Below are 19,835 nucleotides of genomic sequence, written 5' to 3' on the forward strand. Positions count from 1 at the left end.
AAACAAGAAAACTTCGAATGAGTCATAATTTATATTGGTATTAAAAACACGTTTTTAACTTGATAGAAGATGCAAAAATTTTCCATATCATTGTCAAAATCACACATTGTAGTAGCAAAAAAGGAAGTGAAAAGGAGAGTTTTATAATACCTGAAGCGAGTAGATGGATCACTCGTTTACGAACCGCCCGAAACCAGGAACTTGGAAAATCAATGGCAGCAATGCCCTACCTACCTTTTATCAGATTCTGTATCAACTATACTATAATATAATAAAGAATTATATTTAATCTTCAATAGTATATTTCACACCAAAACACTTATCTACCTTCTATTGACAAAAATACACAATCTCCAACAAGACTGTAGAATAGAATGAACAAATATATAAGAAACCATGTTGATAACTAAACAATCCATTTGAAACATTATGACCTTGGTATTTTGGGACCTTGTGCTTTTGCTTGGCTAGCAGCTGTTGACATAACACGCAGCCGCCCTGCAACTTCTGTGAAGGATGGCCTATCTGCAGGATTTGGCGCCCAGCAATGTTCCATCAACCTTCTCCACTCAGGATCGCAGTAACTTGGAATGGTTGGTCTCAATGTGTTGTTCACAATACCCCCTGAACATACGGATAGGTTTTCCATAAAACAAGAACTGTTGCTGATAACTAAAACTTAGCTTGATTTAACATGTTTGAATTCGGTTAGCACATAAAGTTATAGATCCTAATCAGTACTTTTATTTTTATTTTTTAAGAGAGTACTTTTTGCAAGACAGAAGTTAAAGTCTAGATATTCTTACCTATGATAGCCCCGTAATGCATGTTGGCATATGGTTCCTCTCCTGTGAGAATTTCCCATAAGACGATTCCAAAAGAGAACACATCGACCTGAATATCAAATGGTTCTTTTGTCAAATGGACTGTCGCTTTAGAGTTTTGTATCCATGTCATTTCAGTGCATCAAATAATACATCAACAAGTATGATAGTTTCAGAATTATTTCTTAAGCGACCTCAAATTCTATGTGCATGTGTGAGCGTATCATATGCATACAGTGTCCATGTGTGTATTCTCATAAAATTCAAGCTTTCTAATTTGAAACTAAATCATGCAAGCAAAACCATGCAAATTTCAAGAGGACTTGGAACATGTTCAAATTTTACTGCCAAATACAAGCAACTGAGAAATTCCCATGCCATGACAAACTTCTATGATTCCAAAACTAGCTGGAGTGACAGAAATTCTGGTTAATTCTCTAATAGTGCATTTAATAAGACAAGGACGCTTGTACATCACCTTCTCAGAGACCTTATTGCTGCTACCATTTAGTAGCTCGGGTGCCATCCATGGTAGGGTTCCTCTTACACCGCCAGACACCAAGGTATTTCGCTTGATCTTTGACAGGCCAAAATCAGCTACCTGAAACAGAAGGTGACTCGTTCATAGAAAGACATTATACCTTAAATGAATGGACATGAGAAAATAGCAAAAACACACTCGGATTACCTTGCAAATTGGTCTTTGAGAATCTTTTAAGTTCACCAGCAAATTATCACATTTCAAATCAAAATGGACAATATTTTTTGAGTGTAAATATTCCATTCCAAATGCTGCGTCCATAGCAATAATTAGCCTCTTACGTCGATCAAGATGCCTGCAAGTTTAAAATTTGTAAAATGGGAAAATTAATGATGAAAATAAACTTGAAGATATATCAAGGTTTATCACTTTAAAACTATCGAATCAGTTACTGAATTAATGAAATAATTTTGGTTTATAACATGATCGATCCCAGAATATACTGAACTTAAAACCAGAAAGCAACATCTGGGTTCTTACTTATCCTTGGAGAGCAAAACATGTCGCAGGGACCCATCAACCATGTACTCTGTCACAGTAGCTAATGTTCCACCAGGACCATCTTGCACAACACCATAAAATGCAACCACGTTGGGATGGTGAAGTTTTGAAAGAATATCGGCTTCCCTCCAGAACTCTACAGTCTATAGGGAAAGGAAGAGAAAAAAAATTAAATGACAGGGAAAGAGAGAGAACAAAAAATTAAATGACGGTTTTAATGTCAACCCAAATAGAAACCATCAATATACCCACGATTAGATCAAAAACAACACCCAAGACATAGCATCATAATTTCTTAATTCATTTCCCGATAAATGCCAGGAACTAATGATATGTTTAAAATTTTCAGAAATAATAGATCACAACAACAATAATGCAGCAGCAACAAACAGCTGAAATCAATTAGAATTACCAATCTCTCCAGCTCTGATGATCGACCCATAAAGCAGGTTTTCTTTATTCTCTTAATAGCAACATCAGTTCCCCTCCACATTCCATGATAGACAGTGCCGAAAGTACCCGAACCCAATTCCTTCAACTCTTCAAGATCATCGTTCATTATGATCTAAGATGTGCATGCAGAAGGTAAGCAAAGTGCAAACATAGTACAGATTCTGAAAGAATAAGGGGTTAATATACAGAGGCCAGTCTATCTGAAATTGATCTTCTGTTCAAATTAAGCAACCAGAGTTAATTGGGAAAAACATGTGGTTTTACAGCAGGACTGATGTGTAGAGATTTAAGGGCAGAAGTGATTTACAGGCAGCAAAAGAGGATATCATATATTAAATAGCATCAAAGAACCATACCTGTAACGTATTAAGATCAAAGTTTCCCAAAGAAGGATCGTGAGGAGGTAAGCCACTGTCCTTGTGTCCTACCTTAACATCCTGCCAAGAGGAAAAAAATTTAGTTGAAAATCTCATCCCAGTTTATGAGTCAATTTTCGAATGAAACAAAGGAATTATAGATCTATAGTAAAAACAGAAGTGTACCTCACGCCCATGCTCTAATGCATTTAGGTTTTCCATCATAGCATCAAACTGCGAACTATCAATGCCATTCAGTTGGGAATGATCATAATGTGAAAGAAAATCAGTGGTGTCATTTCCACCTATCCTATGTAACACTTTCTGGTCATCACCAAAATTGAGATGGGAATCTTCATGAATTATAGTTGTTAAAGGTGTAAAGTCATCTCCAACAATCTTAGGAGCAGATGGAAAACCAATGTGATCTTGGTCAATAAGAGAAACATCATTCTGAACAAACTTTTCTTGTGCCAAATTATGGAAACATGACCCAGTTCCATCTTGCAGTTGGCTGCTAATATCTAATGAATCCTCAGAAGGTATTGCTTTGGAGAATATATCAGATAAGAAATCACGAGAAAATCGCTCATCAATGTCTATAACAATGTCTCCTTGCACTGGTTTGGAAACAATGCCTCCGGATGCTTTTTCAGAAACATTGTTAATTAAACTTTCTTCCTTATAAGCTAACTGAGGTTGCTGAAGACTTTTATAGTCTGTACATTCCATTCCAACAACCTCACCCAAGTTGAGCTGTAAAGGACCCAATGCAGAATCCTTGTGTACAGAAGATACTTGACCTGCAAGTTTCTCATTGTTATTCACAGGGCAATTAAGCTCCTTGCCAGCCTTAACAATCCCATCTACTTTTGAATCACGTGTAACATCAAAGTTGTTTTGTAACTTCAAATCAGCGTCACCATCATGTGAAATATTCCAATTTCTTCCACTAACTGCCTCATTAATATTTATGCCATCTTGAATTTGGGAAAGCTCATCATTCCTGACTTTAGAGGCAGCATGTGATGGTTTTTCCATGGGAACGGAATTTTCAGCTTGGCAATTACTGCTATCTTGCAATTTGGCAATGGATTCTGGAATCTGGTCCTGATCAGTCTGTGAGAGAGAGATTAGAAATTGGGAACCATGTGTATCATCAGACTTTGATGACCGATTCAGCAACTCCTCCTGCCCCCTAGGAATTCTCTCAGAATAATACACTCTTTGTGCAGCAGCTGGAGGCTCAAGGACACTCCAATCAACTATCTTTGATTCACTGTCCATATAACCATGAGTATATGCATTTGATGGCAAGTTATGAATCATATTATCCATATCACTCGATCCAGAAACTATAGGATTTCCAGAAACAGACGTTGAATAAAATCCTTCAGAACCCTGGAGCTCTGGAGCTGATTTCTTATCGGAAGTATTATTAGAAATTGAATTGCCATCAAACAAATGAGAGGGATTTGAGAAGCAGCCACTCTCAGGATGAATCTCCTTCTCATATGAATCATTTAACTTACCCTTCAACAGTGTTGATGATATCTGTGGATATTGTCCTTGAGGCTCATGAGAAACTCCTTGCTGATTTACAAGTTCACGACCTTGGTGAATTTCCATAGGTTCATGATTCATCATATGTTCATGACAAGACTGTACAAAGGTTTCATAAGCACTAGAGGCATTTGCCCGAACAGGTTGTGAGGACTGCAAGGATGATGAGGCATTGTTACCAGCTAAGGCCGATGCATTGACACCAACCAAGTCCTCAAGAACTGTACCCCTTTTAATGCTCTGTCCATCTACCTCATCCAGGTTCTTGGCAGAAAAACTTGCTACGCCATGCAGGTTTGAGCTTTTTCTTGTAGCACCGTCCAGGCCATTGACTGCAACAACATACTGGATCTCAGAGTCATTATCCACATTACCCATAGAAAACTGCCCTTCATCCAAATCACTCATTGAAAACAGAAAAATTCTAAGTTTTTTGGATCCCTTTTCATCTTTGAATTCACTACACTCCTCAATCATATTCTGGAGATCCTCATCACAAGAAACTGAAACCAAAGCATCAAGGTCCTCACCAGGAAGCTGATATTTAATTGCATACGTTTCATTATAGATTGATGATGTTTTCTGCATAAGCTCCTGCCAAGAGATGTCCTTTTTTATCTGAATGATGCGTGTTTCTCCCCCAACATATCTCAGCTTACTATCACTTGGACGAGGCAAAATTTTCCCACCAAAACTGCAGAGGACTTTCATTTTTGCTGATGAGCTATCAGAGGTTCCTGAGGAAGTGTAGCCATGAGCAATTCCACGACCACAATCAAATCCTGTTGGCTCGCATGATTTTTGATGAGCTGGTCCATGCCTATTTTTGTCTCCATGTAATAAAGAGTTTCTTCGCTCAAAATCTTTTGATCCCTTTTCCATTGAATTAATCATTGAAATATCTGATCCACATTCAGACCCAGTATGACTAAGGCCTAAAATTCCTTTTAAATCCATATAACCTGATGCACAACTAGGGTCACCAACCGGGTCTGATGTGAGTAGTTTCTGGGAATTTGCTCGGTCACGCATGAACTCAAAAGCAAACTCCTCACCTGTCTGTATGGAGTAATTAAGGACAGGCTTAACTTCTGACATCCTAAGGTCCACGGTTCTTCCAGCACCTTGCATGTTAACAATGCTCGCAAGGTCTCCTATGAATGATTTAGATGCAGGCTGGAATTCCCCAAATCCATATTGCATGGACATGCACTGGAACGGGTCATTTCTTGACTATTCCATGTCATCATGTCTTGATAACTTTATAGTTAACTCGGCCAAACTTGAACGAGCTCCACCAGTGAGAAACCAACAGGGAAAAGTTGCTTGAAAATCAGATTGCTAGCTCTAGAATACCAAGAGGGGAATATATATTAAAAAAACCATCAGAAATAGTAGAAACTATCAAAATTAGCTGAACCATACTGATTTGCAAACAAGAGGTTTTTATATGGAAAACAACTGAAGTTTCCAGATGTGATCTGATACATATAGGTATCCAGGAATAGATAGATATGTGCTCTAGATTGTTTGCTAGATCCTGAAAAAGATTTGGCTCCATAAGAAGGCATATACAGACCCCCAAAGTTACTAAGCTATCACTAAAGTATCCTACTCGCTCCAGCCAAGAAGAACAGACACAGATACGAGAATTTGAATGTTTTTCACTCTCAATATTTAGTATTTCTCTTTTATACTTTTTTTTTGCAGACATCAATTTTCTAAAATAGATCAAACAATAAGCATTGAGGGTTTGACACATGCATATTGAAGAATTTGAATGTGTATGATACCGTCACTAAAAAATGTACCACACTTAAATTTTTGTGATTCGTAGACTCAAAACAATCGATTTTCTTGAACTTGTTGATCCACACAGCAATTCATAAATGCTTTGCATTCTTTAATTCCTTCATCCGATAAAGTCAAACAAAAAACTAAAGATCTGTATAATCAGAGCCGAGTCAATCAATTAGAAACAAACCAAAATACTCTAGTCTTGAGTAGTCAACACGAAAGAACCAGATAACGAAGAGGTCGGCTAATTGTTTATATGATTGAAGACATTTAGATTCCACCATCTCAATACACCCCCCCCCCAATTCATTTCTATCTGTATATTTTAAGATCATGAACACTCCGTTAGGTTTACAATAGACTTCAGATTCATCTCACCGAGAACCCAATTACAATACCACACACACAAAACGAACATAAATTTCACATCAATAAAAATATTGTCACACTAATCAACATCAGATCAAGCAAGAATCCCCAAAAATTCAATTAGATCCACATACAAGAATAGAACCATAATGAATCGGAGTACCTGATGAATTTGCAGAGCAATCCACGAAAGAAACACCATGTCTCAAACCTCCAGAGAAGGTTTGAGTACTAAACAATTGTACTGCCTCCACGAGAAGCTCGACAAACTAAATTTCTTCCACTTTCCCTTAGTTCATTCACTCTTTCCAACACTTAAACCTTCGATTCAAGACAATTAAAAACAAATACAAATACGATAAACGAAATTTAAGAAACCTTTTCCTTCAGTTTTCTTCAACAGATTTCACTTCCTTTTCCGTTTGATCATATTAGAAACAGAAGCTCAATCTTCAGACTGTATAACTCGAAATTTCCCTTTCCTTTTCTTTCGAATTAGCGAAGTTGAGAATAAAATATTCTTCACCAACACTCGAACGAGAAGAAAGAAGCTGAGCCATTAAAACCAGTTTCCACAAATGCCCCTATTATATCTTCTTTTTTACATGAATGCCACTCCATTTTCAAATTGTTTTCCGCGTTGACTAAATTCGATAAATGCCACACTAAGCAACCGCCCCTTCCACGTTGGCTCCAACGTCGTGCACCACGTGGCATTGCTTAGACCGTACGATCTATTGAAAGAAAGATTAGGCGGCTCCCGTGGGCCCCAATGGGGTGGTAATATTTCGGTTGCTCTTTGAAATGTCCGAGATCTTTTATTTCGCTTTTTATATTTTGTTAAAAAAAATCTAATTAATAAAAATAATGTATTTTGTCTCCAAAATATTTTTAAAATATTTCAAAATTATTAAAAGTTTCTCTAATAAATTTTTGAAAAAATTTCAAAATTATATCCCTCAACTACAAAATATATATATATATATATATACTTTTATACTTTTTAAAAATAAAAAATATATTTACTATTGTGTTTTAAAAATACTCATGAACTTTTTAAAGTAATATTAAAATGTTAGTAGGTAATCTATGAAGTGTCTAGACAGTTTTCGCTCATATAATATTTTGATAATTTGTTTACAAAAGTAAAAAAGTATTAATGTTCCTTTGGGTATTTTTTAACCATAGTATTACTTGTAAATGTATTTTTTAAATACGGTATCTAAAAGAACCTTAGGACTCTTTTATGATTGTTTTAACACGAGCATGTTGCCCAACAGTCAACTACTCACGCATAATCTTGTTAAAACATTTAAGTCCTAAGGTTCGTTGGTGGCTTTATTATTCTTTGGTCAGTGAACAACTCGAATAGAGTTTACAATCCAACTCAACTCAACCCAATCTCCATTTTCGACTTGGGTTGAATTGGTTTGTTTAATTATTTTTTTTTAATTACTTAAAATTATATTTATCTACACTACCTTATATTAATAACTAAAATCTCATCGAACTTAATTATTTACTAGTATTTTTTTTTTTAATGTAATGGTAAGAATATTTATTTATTTTTTTTTTTTAGTTTTATGATATTAACAAACTTTTAAAAAATTTAAAGTCAGCAAAATTCTAACAATTTGAGTTAATTTTTTTTTTTTTTATATTAATAAAATTTTAAAATTATGAGATATTTTCTAAACTAACAATAAAGTAGTTCAGTGGAATTTTCTAGGATTTAACATTTTTTCCGTAGTTATTTTACGGCGGGCTCACGTAGATTTGAGCACAACAGATACTTACACTTTGCATCGCTGTCAACGAATGACGTAACTCCACGTGGCATTTACATCCATATGGAAAGTTGGTTTTTTCTTGAAAACACGGAAATCAGACATGAAATGGGAAACTATGGACGACAAATTTTAAATACTAGTGTCGCTTAAATATTAGCCACATCGATAGAATTTTCTTTTTCTTTTTCTTTTTCTTTTTTAATTATATATATATATATATATATATATTATTTATTTATTTGTTTGTTTGTTTTTATTTTTATTTATTTATTTATATTTTTTATGGTATAAAATGATTTGTTAAATGATTTTTTTTTAAAGTAAATATTTAAAATATTTTCATCCGGTTATTATTATTATTATTATTATTATTATTTGTTAGTTGATTTTAGTTGAATTATGTTAAAATTTGTATATTTAAATACCAGACACAATTATTGAAAGATATATATGTATGCATATTGTAAGCCTATCTTAATAAATAATATACCTAATAAATGAATTATAATTATTAAATTTTTAAGAGTTTGGTTAAGATGCTAATTATTTATTTTGAAGTTGCATGCTTGAGGTAATAATTTTCTTTTTTAATAAAATGTCAGTCAACAAGTCACGTTGATTAGTTCTTCAACCCAGTACTAGAAACGAATATGATCTCTCCTCAACAAGTCACGGTCGATAATTACGTATTCGTCGCATGATTGAAAATCATCTTCTCATCATTCTTCTTGCGATTATACAAGAATTTGTTTCCGTTTCTCAATTTGGTTGACTCACTCTTCGTGAGTTCATGTTATAGTGGGTCAATTCTCCTCTTATACGGTTGTTGGGTGCAGGGTTGCCACTGTCCTTAGCTCATCCACTTGTCTATGGATATCCTCGTCTCAAAGCTATTGTTGTGCTCGCTACCATGCCTCAGTCTTTGCCACCATAACTCTACTATCATTTTTCCTTTGCTTCACATTTTTTGAGTTTGGGTAACTAGTTCACCATTGTGAAGCTGTCGAGGTGCATGGTCTAATGTATAAGTGAACCAATTCAACAATTTTATAATGATTCAAGTCCGGTTTAGGGGTATTCTTACTATGGTGGTTAAGTTGATTTAGTTTCAGTTCACCTCGGTTTATGCGATTTCTTGCAATTCAAACATTTTTCTACATAATTCAAGATCAATTTAGGTTTAGTGGTATTCTCACTGGTTCACGTTCAATCCGAGGGTTTATCCAATTTTCTATTCAATTTGCCTTGGTTCACTACATTTCAAGTTGATTTTCTTTCAGCTTTAGTCGAGTTAGGAATTTTTCTTACCGTTTGGAATATGTGTAAGAATTATTTATGTTTTTTTAATATGATAGATGAGTTAGTAAGATTGATTCTAAAGGTCGGTGAAAATGAATTGTCTTGAGATTGAACGTAAACTACAATTATCTATTCAAACTATAAATGTTTAGGATTTAGCTTATTGAGGTAAGACACATTAGTGACTCTCGTTTTTAAATCCTCTTAATACACCGAAGATTAAATAATTTCTCCCTTAAATTTGGTTTATTAAATATTTAATAAATGCATAAATTTATTTAATTAAATAAATACATTTATTCTCAAACGAAGTTTGATTATTCTACTTGACATTAAACTAAATAAAATGAACAATAAAATCATTTAGTGACATTTATTATATATATAAAAATAAATAGACATCCGTTAATAACACTTTTTTTTTCCTTCCTGTTATTTAGAAATCATTTCAATTCTTAGATAAATTCAAATATAAGAAAACAACTTTTTATTTATTTATTTATTTTTAAGTTTTAGATTTAGTTTTTAATTGGTTTTAAAAAAAATGCTCTCAGCCAGAGGAATCCCACATTGCTGGATTTGAAATTAAATGCAGTGCTTATAATGTGACTTGCGCCACTGAGGATTGTCGAGCTTGGTAATGCGGGCTTGTAACCTAAATGGGGGCATTCAAGTGGTTGGAGGTTGGTCAGCCCATTAGATAGGGTCCATGAGTGTGTTCATCTGGCTTGTCCATTCCAAGTAGGGAGTTGGGCTGTTGTTCTTGGGCATGGAGGAAACTGTGTGAGGCTGGCTTAACAGAGCAGCGTAACCTCCCTCTCTCATCGGTGGAAGGATAGCGGGGGCCAGGTCTCAATGGCCCAAGATTATTTACAAAAAATGTACTTCTGAATAAGGGTTGTACATGGTCCAGGTGTTGGGTTGCGTTGAGGGATTCTTTTGACCCACTACCTACTTACTCTCGAACCTGATTGGAAAGGTAAGTAAGGACTACTTATTCTTGATCCGCTCCTGCCCCTCGTAAGGACTACTTATTCTTGATCCGCTCCTGCCCCTCGTAAGGACTACTTATTCTTGATCCGCTCCTGCCCCTCTCTCTACTTTCCCTTTACTGTTGTCGGTAAGATATTCATTGCTTGCCGTAATAACCCTATACTCTGTCTATTCTATTACCCTATACTCTGTCTATTCTATTTATTACCTTCTAGTAAATCCTCAAGAAAGATGAATTCTCAATTCCGACTCTTAACCTTAAACCTGAAGAACAAGTAAAGACTATCGCCTGAGACCGTCTTTGAATAAAAGGAGGGTTACAAGCGTCTTTGAATAAAAGGAGGGTTACAAGCGTCTTTGAATAAAAGGAGGGTTAAAGACTATCGCCTCGAGACCGTCTTTGAATAAAATGAGGGTTACAAGCTGCTATCCTTTCTTCCATTCTCCTGAACTTGCATATTCAATCCGTTATCCCCTACAAGCTGCTATCCTTTCTTCCATTCTCCTGAACTTGCATATTCAATCCGTTATCCCCTATGCTTTCTCTTTACAGTAGAGACTAAAAGTCTCAAAAGTTCGGGTTGGTTGGATTGGTAACCCAACCCAAAGCTCTATTTTTGAGTTGGATTCATGTTAGGTTGTCGAGTTGTCAAAAAAAAAAAAAAAAAAAAACGGGTTTGGTTGCGTTGAGGGATTCTTTTGACCCAACTCAAAAGTTCGGGTTGGTTGGATTGGTAACCCAACCCAACGCTCTATTTTCGAGTTGGATTCGTGTTAGGTTGTCGAGTTGTCAAAAAAAAAATTAAGTTTTATATATCCACAATTTATAATTATTCCGATACATAAAATATATTAAAAGTTACAGTTGGTCAATTCTCCTCTACCATTGTCTTTAGCTCATCCCCTTATCTTTGGATATCCTCGTCTCAAAGCTATTGATCTCATAGTGTGATCAATCATCCATGAACGACTAGTAAATTTTTGTTCTCAATTTATAGATTTCTACTATCATTTTACGTTCGCCTCGCGTATTTTGAATGGGTAACTAGTTCACCATTGTGAAGCTCTCGAGGTGCATGGTCTAATGTGTAAGTGAGCCAATTCAACACCGGTTTAGGGGTATTCTCACTAATGATTAAGTTGATTTAATTTCAGATCACCTTGATTAAGGCAATTTCTTACCGTTCAAACATGCTTCTACCTAATTCAAGATCACTTTTGTTAATACAATTTCATGCAGCTCAAGAGATATTCTCACTAGTTCACGTTCAATCCGAGGGTTTTCTCCAATTTTCTCTTTAGTTCACGCTTTAAAAGGGAAGAAGAAAAGAACATTTATTCGAATTAGTTTTAAAAAAGAAAAAAGAAAAGAATATTTGTTGGAATTAAATTCACATAACTAGAATTGCCACCTATAAAATAATAATTAATATATTATTCTATAGGTTAAATTAATTACAAATTTTATACCAAAACTTTCATATGTTTTATCAAGTCATTTAATTTTAAAAGATATCTTTTATCTTTTTAATACAAAATGAATCTCTAAATTTTTTAATTTATTATTCTAAAATTTTAAATTGATATATAATAAAATTTAATATAGGGAATATTTATACCGATAATATTAGATTTGTGAATTTAAATAACATCGAATAAACAAAGAATTATTAAATATAAAATTAGACCTCCTCTAATAACACATCTTTTTTCACTCTTTAGAAATCATTTCAATTCTTAGATAATTTCAAATATAAGAAATCATTTATTATATATATTATAAAAAATATATGTATTAAGTACACAAATCTCTAATATGGTGAAGTGGAGACCAAGGGCTTGCTCTCAGCCCTAGGAATCCCACCTTGCTAGATTTGAAATTAAATGTAGTGTTTATAATGTGACTTGCGCCACCAATGACCGCCGAGCTTGGTAATGCGGGCTTGTAACCTAAATGGGGGCATTAAAGTGGTTGGAGGTTGGCCCAGCCCATTAGGTAGGGTTTATGAGTATTCATCTGGCCCGTCCATTCCAAGTAGGGAGTTGGGTTGGTTGTTCTTGGGCGAAGGCCCAAGTGCAGCCACCCTTAGAGATGGAGGAAACCGCGTGAGGCTGGCTTCACAGAGCAGCGTAACCTCCCTCTCCCTTCGGTGGAAGGATAGCGGGCCGGGTCTCTATAGCCCAATAAATAGTTGGTGGGTTGTTCTCAGCCCAACAACCACTTTTTTTATTTTATTTTTTAATTAATTCTTCAAATCTGTACAGGAAAAGAAGCGCCATCGTACAACGTGCTTGTCAATAAATGTTAAATTACTTGAGTATCTAAAATTAGTTTAAAGTTTGGTTTAATTATCCAAAATTAATTTTTTACGGTATAAAAATCTTATTTAAAAATATTAAATTGAAATATTAAATTAATTTTAAAAGAAAATAATTAAATATTTTGATCCAAAAATAAGATAAATCCAAAAGAATTCTCGTATGAATATTATATTTAAAATGAACAAATAGGTTCTTGCTCGTTCTTTAAATCCATCCTACAACTAATTTCTATATGTATTTTATGCTAATTAAATTAGAGTTACATTGATTTTATTTATAAATTCTCTAAAGAATAAATAGTTCTCATAAATTGAAAATTTAGCTTCAATATTGTCAAATTCTTCTCCCACATTGCTAAATTTGAAACTAAATGTATTTTTTATAATATGGCTTGCACCAGCCTCAATTGCCGAGCTGGGTAATGTGGGTTTGTAACTCAAATGAGGGCATTAAAGTGGTTGGAGGTTGGCTCAGCCCAATGGGTAGGGTCCAAGGAGTAATTATCTGGCCGTCCATTCCAAGTAGGGAATTGGGCTTGTTGTTCTTAAGCGAAGGCCCAGGGGCAGCTGTTCTTAGAGATGGAGGAAACCCAGTGAGGAAACCCAGTGAGACTGGCTTCACAGAGCAGCGTCACCTCCCACTCCCGTCGGTGGAAGGATAGCGGGCCGGTTCTCCATGGCAAATGATACTTGTTTGGTAGTCCTCAGCCCAACAACCACTATTTTTTTCTACAATTTTTATTAATTTCATTTTATTTCCCAATTAACTAATATAAAACTTACAACAATTATTTATTTATCTATTTTATAATAATGCGTGTTATTTAAATAAATTAACGATGTGTAAATTTTAGAATGGTTACCTCGATTTAATTTTAGTTCATCTCAGTTAATGTGATTCCTTACCGGTTACCTCGATTTAGTTTTAGTTAATTTTAGTTCATCTCAGTTAATGTGATTCCTTACCGGTTACCTCGATTTAGTTTTAGTTCATATCGGTTAATGTGATTCCTTACGGTTCAAACATTCTTCTACCTACTTAATCCAAGGATTTTCTCCAACTTTATGTTCAGTTCACCTTGATTCATTACATTTCAAGTTGATTTTAACTTCAACTTGAACTGAATCAAAGTTTTTCTTACCGTTGGAAGTATGTTTAAGTATTATTTATGCTTTTTTAAACATAGATAAGTTATAAGATTGATCGTATGCATTAAATAATTTTCCCATTAAATTTGGTTTATAATTTTATTGAATTATTAAATACATACATTTATTCTCTAACGAACTTCGATTATTTTACATGGTATTAAACTAAATAAAATGGATGATAAAATAATAATCAATGTTTTATCCATGTAGCGTTTTTTTCTTATTGTTTTCAAATTTATAAAGGGAGAATTGCCACGTGATAAAATAATAATCAATGTTTTATCCACCGAGTTTGAATTGTTAATAAACTTAAATAACATCGATTAAATTAAAAAAATTATTAAAAACAAAATTTAAAAAAGAGGTTTATTATATATATATATATAAATATATACCTCCTTTAATAACTACATTTTGTTTTCTCAGTCATTTTCCACGATTAGTTTCACATTTATTTAGAAAACATCTCAATTCTCAGTCAAATTAAAAGTAAATAAATAAATAAATAACTACTTACTTTTAGTTTTCCGATTTACAAAAAATATGTATTAAGTAGATAAGAAGCTAAGAATACTTATATGCTATATATATTTATATATTTCAAAAACTAAAAATTCAAAATAACATATACACAAGAGGATCCCACATTGCTAGATTTGATATTAAATGTAGTCTTTATAATGTCACTTGCGCCACTGGATATTGCCGAGCTTGGTAATGCGGGCTTGTAACTCAAATGAGGGCATTAAAGTTGTTGGAGGTTGGCACAGGGTCCATGAAGTAATATCTGGCCTGTCCATTCCAAGTAAGGAGTTTGGCTGTTGTCTTTGGGCAAAGGCCCATGGGCATTAGCCTTTAGAGATGGAGGGAACCGCGTGAGGCTGGCTTCACAGAGCAGCGTCACCTCCCACTCCCTGTCGGTGGAAGGATTGCGGGCCGGTTCTTCATATCCCGTAAATACACTTGATGGGTAGTCCTCAACCCGACAACAACTTTTTTTTTTTTTTTTTTTTTTTTAATTTTGATTAATTTTTAAAACCTGTGCAATTCAATTCTTTCTAATATTTTTGTATTTGTTTTTATTTACAAAATTTGATTTTATTTTAAAAAAGAAACAACTATCAAACATATTTTAATATCTATATATATAAAAAAATAAACTAACGTCGTGTACATCTTACCTAATTCAAAAGAGCCATTGTCCGAGCATGTCTATCCCTATGTCACATGTCGATTTGCATACACAGGGAAAGGGTTGGATTTGGTATTTAAATAAACTAAAGACATGTACGTCTTATCTGACGCAAGGAATGTTATTGTCCGAGTGGGCTTGCCCCTATGCCACGTGCTGATACGCATAAAACTAATGTCGTGTACGTCTATCTGACACAAAAAAATCATTGTCCGAGCATGTTTGTCCCTATGTCACGTGTCAATTGCATACGCACGGAAAGAATTGGATTTGGTATTTAAATAGACTACGACGTGTACGTCTTATCTGGCACAAAGAATGCTATTGTTCGAGCGAGTTTGTCCCTATGCCACGTATTGAGTCGCATACACGTGAAAAGGGACAATGACAATAATAGTTTAAAGCAATGGTCAACGTTAAATTCATTAATTATACACCATGCCGTGAACTACAAGTTGTCATTGAGGTGAAAGGCAAGTCGTGAATTGTTTCATTTTATGTATATAATGTGCGTATGCTTATTATTCTCTTTTGAATTTCTTTTCCCTAAAATATTATAAATAACTAATAAAAAAAATTTACACTCAAAATAAATGGAAAAGTGCTGGAAGGAAGTTGAGGAGAAATTTGGAGAATAAGAAGAATTATAAATTTAGTTTTGAGAGAAATTTGAAATGTTAAATTAGTTTGTATTCAAAACTATTTTCGAAGTTTATTTTAATTATTTTAAATTAATTTAATGGTATTTAAAAATGTAAAATCAAATATTAAATTGATTTTAAAATTTTCAAATATAAATTATCATAAATTCTTTGATACAAATTTTACACTTATGTTTTCTTAACTAATTTTAAAAAATATATATATAATTTCAAAAACTTCCATTGTTTAGTTTTCAAAAGTTATAATTAAATTATTATTATTATTATTTTAAAGAGAGTTCAACTTAGATTTTGGAAAGATTTATAATATTATCATTAATTTAAGTTTTATAAATTTGTCAAAAAAAAAAAAAAAAAAAATCCCACATTGATAGATTTGTTATTAAACGAAGTTTTTATAAGTGGGCTTGCACCACCCCTGTTGAGCTTGGCAATGTAAACTTGTAACTCAAATGAGAGCATTAAAGTGGTTGAAGGTTGGGATTTTATTTTTGTGTTCCGTAAGTATACTCATGAATTTAAATAATATCGAATAGGTCAGAACATTAAAAACAAAATTAAAAAATTATAAACTTAAATTTTTATGGAAAAAATTAAAATAACATATACACAAATTTAATCTGTGTTGAAACTCAAAAATAATGTGAGACGTGAAAGATTGTCTGGAGAAGTTAGACAAAGGGCATGTTCTCTCAGCTAGAGGAATCCCACATTGCTAGATTTGATAATACATGTAGTGTTTATAATGTGACTTGCGCTACCACAAATCGCTGAGCTTGGTAATGCGGGCTTGTAACTTAAATGAGGGCTTTAAAGTGGATGAAGGTTGCACAGCCTATCAAGTAGGATTCATGGAGTAAATCTCTGGCTCATCCATTCCAAGTAGGGAGTTGGGCTGTTGTTCTTGGGCGAAAGTAGGATTCATGGAGTAAATCTCTGGCTCATCCATTCCAAGTAGGGAGTTGGGCTGTTGTTCTTGGGCGAAGGCCCAGGGGGGCAGTTGTCCTTAGAGACGGTGGAAACCGCGTGAGGCTGGCTTCACAGAGCTAATTCTTTGTTCAATTTGCCTTGGTTCACTATATTTTAAGTTGATTTTTCTTCGGCTTGTTCAGTTAGAGTTTTTGTTACTTTTTTTTTAACATGATAGATGAATTATAAGATTGATTCTTGTATGCATTTTAAATTTCGGTTCCGCGTTTTTATGTTTTGTTGTGAAATTATCCCTTAAATTTGGTTTATTAAATAATTTTATCCACTCGGTTGAAATATATATTTATTTTCTAATGGATTATTCTACCTAATATTAAACTAGAAAAAGAAAAAGAAAATAGCATTATTGCTCATTGTTTTTAAATTCACAAACGGAGAAGTGATGAATATAAGATAATAATTAATTGTTTTATCCCTTCTATTTAATTCTCAATAAATATATGTTAAATTAATTACAAATTTAATAATAAACTTTCATTTTTTTGGGTCATTTAACTTTAAAAATATTTTACATAATATCTTCTATCTTTTAAATATAAAATGGACTCTAAATTTTAAAATGGATATATAATTATCTCAATTATATTCATTTTTATATTCATAAATTTTTATTTTGTATTTAGTAAATTCGTGAACTTAAATAATATCGAGTAAGTTAGAAATTTATTATAATTATAAAAAATAGTCCTTTTTTAAAAACCACTTTTTTTTTCATTTATTTAGAAATTATTTCAATTCGTAGACAAATTAAAAAAAAATTATAAAAAAACTACTTTTTTATATTTTTTATTTTTAATTAGTTCTAAAAAAAAGCATATGTATTAAGTAGAAATTTATAAATTTATTTTTTAAAAACTAAAATAATAAAATCTAATCGTATTTGAAATTCGTATACACAAACATCTCAGTGTTTAAAACTAAAAAATACTTAATAAAATAATAAAATCTGAAAGGTCTCACCTGGATCCCACATTGCTAGATTTGAAATTAGATGCAGTGATTATAAGGTGACTTGCGCCACTGACCACTAAACTTGGTAATGCGGGCTTGTAACTCGAATGAGGGCATCAAAGTGGTTGGAGGTTGGCTCTACCTATTGGGTAGGGCCCATGTAGTGAATAATCTGGCCTGTCCATTCCAAGTAAGGAGTTGGGCTGTTGTCTTTGGGCGGAAGGCCCAGGGACCGTCAGCCTTTAGAGATGGAGGAAACAGTGTGAGGCTGGCTTCACAGAGCGATAGCGGGCCGAGTCTCCATGCCCAATGTAATACAGTGGTGGGTAGTCCACAGCCTAACAACTACCTTTTTTTTATTTTCTTGTTCGGGTTTCGAAAGATAATAATAATTATTAATACTATGATTAATTTAGTTTTAAAAGAGTTTGAAATTAATTATTTGTTTTACATCAAGTGGAGCAAGAAAGTTGTCATGGGGTCGAGACTAGGGTCAGCCTCATAAGTGACGAGCGTCTTACATTTTGCTAATTCTCGAAGTTAACTTAGGAATTGAGCCTATCCAGCAAACATCACAACTATGCGTGGATTTTCTTAATTTGTAGTTCATATACCATCAAACAAATTTTATTATTACTATAACGACCCTAAAATTTCTCTATTTAATCTAAGATCGTTACTATATTTTAAACGTAAAAATTACCTTAATGCCCCTACATTTAATGCGAAATTTATTTTAAATGGACTCTTATTATAAATGCAACATCAATTTGTCATTTATTATCTCATGAATAAACGAATACAAGGGAAAGAAATGAAAAACAGTTCTGAATTAAACATCTTACACTAACCTATGATTTATTAATGTGATTACAATTCAATCTATACTAATAATGCAAACGGAAATTCAACCTATACTAACCATACTACGAATGTAATTAAAATTCAACCTATACTAACTTATACTAAGAATGGAAAGCAAACTCTCCTATGCATGTGCCATGGTCACGAGATGTGTGATGCTGCTGTCGGTCTCACATGGGTGCTTTGCCTTTATCTGAAAATGTAGTAGCACGAGGCTTGAGTATTTCTAGAATACTTAATAAGTAACCCCCTATCGAACCCATCTAAGCCAAAGATATGGGGCTAGAACTACGAAGCTGACTAGCCAAGCCATGGGGAATACAAACCAGCTGCAAAGGAAACGACTTGTTTGAGTCACATGCGTGCCGCCCATGGCTCGCAACTTTAGGTCGGTTCGCATGCCGTTGGGTCAAGGCGCGGGTCGACGGGTCGTTCCAGTTCTGAGTTAACTAATGGATCGATGAGCTAGGTTGCTGGCTAGGGACCGTGGGCTGGGGTGTCAATGGAATTTAGTTTGCAATTTTTCTCGTTTTTTACTATATTTTCAACCATTTTGGCTAATTTTGATTCATTCTCGAATAATTGCTAAAACCACTCTACACAATATAATTAAATAAATTATAAGGATATAAAAATAGTAATGAATGAAATAACAATATATGGAAAGCTACTTATGGTACGACTAGATATTTGCCTATGATAAAATATAAAATATGATATATATGGTAAACTATAATTTAATACTAAATATCTTTAATAATGTACTGCTAATTTGGATGTTAATTAGAACAATAAAAATTTTGGATTAGCTTATGGGTAACTTTGATTTGTAATTTTCTATGATAATAAATATTTTTTATTAGCGCCAAATGGTGAAACACGATTAAAAAATTAGGACAAACACGTAAGAATTTGATATTTAATTTCTATCTAAATAATTGACATGAAGACTAATACAATTAACGAAAAGATATTTAAGAAGAAGATTACTCGATTTTTTTTTTTTTTTTTTTTTTTTGTTTGTTGTAGTGTTAAAGACATTTAAATTGTGTTTAGATTTTCAAATCATTTGTGAAATACTTTATTAAAATAATAAAACCTCAAAAATTGTTTGGAGATGTGAGACCAAGGGGCTGTTCCAGCTGTAGGGGAATCCCACATTGCTAGATTTGAAACTAGATGTAGTCCTTATAATGTCAATTGCGCCACAAAAAATC

General features: G+C 33.4%; 1 protein-coding gene, 3 non-coding genes and 1 pseudogene across 4 annotated transcripts; 4 read left to right on the plus strand and 1 right to left on the minus strand.

Moving 5' to 3' along the window:
• Positions 1-259: 259 nt before the first annotated feature.
• LOC111794846 (RAF-like serine/threonine-protein kinase 20) lies at positions 260-6,928 on the minus strand. Its single transcript, XM_023677010.2, has 9 exons — positions 6,568-6,928; positions 2,862-5,585; positions 2,676-2,756; positions 2,279-2,431; positions 1,846-2,009; positions 1,513-1,660; positions 1,303-1,425; positions 807-894; positions 260-624 (listed from the first exon to the last, which is right to left on the minus strand). Exons 2-9 carry the CDS (start codon positions 5,445-5,447, stop codon positions 428-430), a joined length of 3,540 nt encoding a protein of 1,179 aa, XP_023532778.2. The 5' UTR covers positions 5,448-5,585; positions 6,568-6,928; the 3' UTR covers positions 260-427.
• Positions 6,929-10,120: 3,192 nt separating this feature from the next.
• On the plus strand, positions 10,121-10,384 carry LOC147792693 (signal recognition particle RNA; annotated as a pseudogene).
• Positions 10,385-12,408: 2,024 nt separating this feature from the next.
• Positions 12,409-12,712, plus strand: LOC147792694 (signal recognition particle RNA). The gene has a single exon (XR_015421271.1).
• A 504-nt stretch (positions 12,713-13,216) lies between these two features.
• On the plus strand, positions 13,217-13,531 carry LOC147792695 (signal recognition particle RNA). Its single transcript, XR_015421279.1, has one exon.
• Positions 13,532-14,663: 1,132 nt separating this feature from the next.
• LOC147792696 (signal recognition particle RNA) lies at positions 14,664-14,956 on the plus strand. Its single transcript, XR_015421278.1, has one exon.
• The last annotated feature ends 4,879 nt before the right edge of the window (positions 14,957-19,835 follow it).

The sequence above is a fragment of the Cucurbita pepo genome, chromosome 5 (assembly GCF_057944985.1).
Source record: "Cucurbita pepo subsp. pepo isolate OVF chromosome 5, ASM5794498v1, whole genome shotgun sequence".
In the NCBI taxonomy this organism is placed as follows: domain Eukaryota; kingdom Viridiplantae; phylum Streptophyta; class Magnoliopsida; order Cucurbitales; family Cucurbitaceae; genus Cucurbita; species Cucurbita pepo.

What these genes read in the sequence shown, in the direction of transcription:
- LOC111794846 (XM_023677010.2), bottom strand. Translation starts at nt 5,447, where the DNA reads ATGTCCATGCAATATGGATTTGGGGAATTCCAGCCTGCATCTAAATCA. An exon ending in GCAATAAGGTCTCTGAGAAG is followed by an intron (nt 895 to 1,302) that starts GTGATGTACAAG and finishes TTTGATATTCAG; the next exon opens with GTCGATGTGTTCTCTTTTGG. An exon ending in GCATTACGGGGCTATCATAG is followed by an intron (nt 625 to 806) that starts GTAAGAATATCT and finishes CCGTATGTTCAG; the next exon opens with GGGGTATTGTGAACAACACA.